The sequence below is a fragment of the Sinocyclocheilus grahami genome, unplaced genomic scaffold, assembly GCF_001515645.1.
Source record: "Sinocyclocheilus grahami isolate Dianchi unplaced genomic scaffold, SAMN03320097.WGS_v1.1 scaffold39.1, whole genome shotgun sequence".
NCBI classification, from domain to species: Eukaryota; Metazoa; Chordata; class Actinopteri; order Cypriniformes; family Cyprinidae; genus Sinocyclocheilus; species Sinocyclocheilus grahami.
This window is the reverse complement of record NW_015505218.1, coordinates 1,565,873-1,570,676: the sequence shown is the minus strand read 5'-3', so window position 1 is coordinate 1,570,676 and position 4,804 is coordinate 1,565,873. Positions and strand designations below refer to the sequence as shown.

General features: G+C 35.5%; 1 protein-coding gene across 1 annotated transcript in view; it reads right to left on the bottom strand.

The window, feature by feature from the left end:
• Positions 1 to 413: 413 nt before the first annotated feature.
• The window catches only part of rbm27 (RNA binding motif protein 27), a 20,210-nt gene continuing 15,819 nt past the window's right edge, over positions 414 to 4,804 (bottom strand). Inside the window, exons 18-21 of the mRNA XM_016267588.1 lie at positions 2,957 to 3,154; positions 2,786 to 2,869; positions 2,543 to 2,683; positions 414 to 2,391 (exon numbers count right to left, since the gene is read on the bottom strand). Of these exons, the coding sequence (XP_016123074.1) occupies positions 2,302 to 2,391; positions 2,543 to 2,683; positions 2,786 to 2,869; positions 2,957 to 3,154 (513 nt within the window). The 3' untranslated portion in view covers positions 414 to 2,301. The remainder of the gene's footprint in view (positions 2,392 to 2,542; positions 2,684 to 2,785; positions 2,870 to 2,956; positions 3,155 to 4,804) is intronic.

The window sequence follows — 4,804 nt, the reverse complement described above, 5'->3', positions numbered from 1 at the left end:
TTGATGAATTGCTTTGTTCCTCTTTTGTAAGTCGATATGGATAAAAGCATCTGCTAAATGCATAAATGTAAAGCAAATATGTATGAGTGCTTTAAGCTATGCATCTACACATTAACTGGCAACTAGCCCTGGTCTCCCCTATTTGCAAGTAATTATCATTAATAATTAATTTAAAAATAATACAATATATTATTAGATGCTCAACATCTTTAGAGCTTCATAAAAACACTAAATATAAGATAGCATCCTATAAGGTTTTTTTTTTTTATGTAGCATAATCCTTCAGAGCACACAAAATAAAAAATACACGACAACTGTTTCAGAGGGGAATAATTCTTGGAATGGATCATGAAATTTTTCTCTTTTTTTTCTTTCTTTCGCTCTTAGCTGAGATTTCTCTTTTTTTATTTTTGTTAGTTGCAAATCATTTTATTTTAGGCCAATTGGAACAATCTTTTTTTTTTTTTATATATTCCTCTTGCTCACCCCCATTCCAATGTCTTTATTGATTAGCAAACATGCAGCTGTTAGAAATCCATTTTACAAACAAAGAACTGAAAAATACAGCCATAGATTTTTCAATTTTCAAACAGTAATAAAGTCAAAATCTATTTATGCTGAATGTATGACATTGCACTAATGTGATGTAGTAAATCTGTTGTACAAATGATCAAAATCCATTCTTTAAATTCACACAGTCCCAAGTCCTCCTATTAGACTTGTGTACAAAACCAACATTAAGACCTGCCAGACTTTATATGAGTTACTGAGAAACTGAACCATTGTGGATATTGATAACATATTGTACAATCAACCGGAAAGAGTGGGGCAAACAGGTATATCACTGAATGTTTGGATTCAAACGGCATAGTAACGTGCTATTAAATGTCACATCAACAGTATATATAATAAAGTCTCAAAGCTTTACACTGGTCCTTCATTAAAAGGAACTATAAACTTATATCTTAATTGTTTTAGCAAAGTATGTAAATATGATTATTAAAAAAATATATATGCATTCGTACATATATTTTCTTTTTTCCAAATGAACACACGCATACAGATGCCAGCATGCTATTGGATCATATTTAAGGTTACAGAAATTGTACTTTTTTTTTAATACCCATTTCTGGAGGACCAGGCTTTTGAAACGAGTGGAGTGTCAAATAAGACAACAAAAAAAAATTCATCTTCAAAGTATAGTGTAATCATACAAGATCGTTAAAAAAAAAACGGCATGATGTTTAGTTAAGTCACACGGTCACTTAAATAGGCCTCTAAGAGTCATGAATGTGATTCGTTCAGCGATTCACTCATTCTAATGGCTAAAATAATGAAGAGAACAGTCATTACTACTGCAACCATTTACAAAATATACACACAAAAAAATACAAATCTCATAAAACGTCACCTGCACACTGACGATTATAAGGCGTAAATGAAGTGTAAATCAATTCTGAATACATTCACAACACCTCTGTTCATATGTTACCTCAATTAACAATAATCATTTTCTGTGACCCTCATCCAAATCTCTTTTTGGTTTTGGGACATCACATCACAAGACGTGAGAAATAAATATGAACAGCCGGACACACTGACCAACATGAAGTATGCCACACATAGAGTCTATATTTACAGGAAGTGGCACATTAATCTTGAGGAGGAGGAAAAATAATCCACCTGGGGATATGTATATTGCCTAAACTTTAGAGAGCAGATACAAAAGTGTTTTGAAAGGGTTTGACATCATTAGGGTATATCGCTTCTTAACAACGGAAAGAGATGCTTTTAATGGGAACGATTCCAAATGAGTGCGTCCATCGGGAGAGTTTCTACCACAGGCCAAAATGGCACAAAGTGCAGATGAAGTTTCATATTAAATCATACGTTATACTGGGAAAACGGGCGAAACTATTTGGGTATTAAAAAAAAAAAGCACAGTAGTCACAAATGTTGCGAGTTACTGATATCTGGTCATGCACAGTGAAACAAAATGTTTCCTAGTTGAAACATTTTGCATTCACTCTCAGCAAAAGTGAGAGTTTGATATATAATGCAGAGATTTCAGAGTGACAGAAACACTGCAAGTCCCCACAGACGTCTCACATTCTCTTATATTCTCCCGTATGGAGAACGCCATTAGCCGTTTCATTTTTTCCCAATTCTCAAAATACTGAAAACCGTCTTTAAAAAAAAAGACTCTTTGTCTTATTCAATCAAATATACTTAAATTAGAATTCACAAACAGAAACTAAAAATGAGAGTCCTTGAACAAAAAGTGGTGCCGCTTCCCCTTCCTCATCGCCTCCATGAGCGGCTCTCATACTCATCTTCTTCGTCATCATCTTCTTCCTCTTCCTCTGGAAGCAGAAAGGGGCTGACTGGCTCCTAAAAGCAGGAGTAAAGATAAACCGATTTAAGAAAAAAAAAAGCAGTATAAACAAAGTAATAACATTTTACTTACACATTCAATACATAACACTGCTAATTATATATTTAAAATACAATATCATTACATGTAATCTGGCCGTCTAATTACCGTCATTACATGAATTCCTGCGGCGTTGACCACTTCCTTTGACTCTTCCTCTTCTGGTTCAGTGGACACGGATGGAGTTTTGGGTTTGTACCATGAGATCTGTAAAACTCGACCTTTGAACTTCGCCCCTTGGTTTGCAGCCTGAAAAAAAGATGATTTAGTGCTGTTAAATTGAACTAACATCATACAACAAAGTTTACATTTAAAACTAATGAAAACAAAAACAAAAAAAAGCCACAGTACGTTTTCCGCTTCACTTCGGGTTTTGAAGGTCATCACGACACTGGTAGCATCATGGTCACGAAGCTCCTCAATCTCGCCAAATTTCTATACAAGTCATAAGGGTTGATCCTAAATTTAGTGATATACAAATACAAATATATACAAACTGCACTATTTAAACTCAAGTCCTACCACGAAATGCGGCATGAGCTCCTCCTTCTCTTCCTGTGTGACGCCAATGATAGCGAGGGCTCGAGGCCGGTGGTCTACGACCATGTGATTGCCTCCTCCACGCCCCCTCAGGCTCCGCCCTCGGCCCCTCCCTCTGCCTCGACTTGGTGCTGCTGGTGGCTTGCCCCGCCCAGCCGGGATCAATCCCAACCGTGTTGCCTATGCGATTTAAATACAGCGGGTGGATGTGTTAACAAAACTTACGACAAAAAAAATATATAGTTTTTATATATCATGATATATAAAAAAACTTGATATAAAAGTGAACAATGGTAAACATAACTATATATGCATACATGGGTTTCAGCATGTTTTATGAAAATTAATGTAAGACTTTTAAACACCTTTTTAAGACCAAGAAAATGGTCATTTTTACTGTATAGTCTAATCACACTGCAAAAAAAGTAAGGCCCGTCAGTATTTTTGTCTTGTTTTCCAATGCAAATGTCTAAAGATTCATGAATCAAGATACATTTACTCAAATCAATTTCATTTTTTGAGCAAACGATCAAAATGAAGCCAGTTTGATTAAATCCAGAACAAATATCTGCCAATGGATTCAGAAAAATCTACTTCAAATTCAAATGAAAAACAAGTTCACACACCCCATTGACAGATTGCTCTCGTTTTAAGCCAAAACTCACTTTATTTTGTTCAATTTCTTGGAAAACAAGACTTAATTTCTTCATTTTGCATCTCAAGTAAATGATTCTTGATTTAGGGGTGCTCAGATATTTGTATTGGAAAACAAGACAAAAATACTGAGGACAATATCACTTTTTGCAGTGAATGCAATATTTAATGGCATGACTTTGAGTTTAAGACCTTCTGCTCCATCTTTTTTATGCCTTAATTTGTGGAAGGATGAACTGAGACTTTTTAAGATGCACAGGAACCCTGTTTATACACTTAATCGAAGTACATTTTCATGTATACACATATACATATGTGTATATATATATATATATATATATATATATATATATATATATATATATATATATATATATATATATATACACACACATATACACATACATACACACAACTCTTTTGCATTTTGTCTGGTAATATATATTATTATAATAACACCCAACAACATAAATTTCAGATACACTACCAGTCAAGAAGTTTATACACACCTACTCATTTTATATTATTACTATTGTTCACGTTTTAAAAGAACAAGGTAAACAAAGCTATGGAAGTATGGGAATGGTGCAGTGAGAGCTTCTAAACTTCCAAAAAGTACTAGCCTTTGAAACTTGCCTAACCTTTTACCCTGACTGCAAATTTAAAAAAATGATAAGCCACGGAGTGACAAAAGCCACACCAAATGCTGGTCATTTCTCTTTCATGCCCTGCCTGAACAGTCTTTCAGCTAGTGCGGTTTCTTCCGTTCGCTCTCTTCCATTAATTGTCTTCCCTCGATCTTTCGCTCATTTCTTACATGGGAGCCGATCAAACTTTAATGTAATGAGAAGCATCAGCGTGCGGAGAGGGATGCGTGTTGTTTAGGGATGGGTCCTTGGGGTTTGGGAAGTGCTCAGAGTTAAATGTGCAGGAGATGAAGTGTAATGGACATGCATATTTCACACCAGCTAATTTAAGCCCAGTGCCAGCAGTGCTGTTTCTGTTGTCACTCTTGTTTTAGGAACGATTATGTTAGGACTGAGTGTGAGACTGTGTGTGAATGAAATGGATTATGCTGGCTCTGGGTGTGCACATCAGTCTCTTTTGTTTGGCGGGGGGGGGGGGGGGGGGGGGGGGGAAAAAAAAAAAAAGAGGAAAAAAAAGAGAAAACAACGA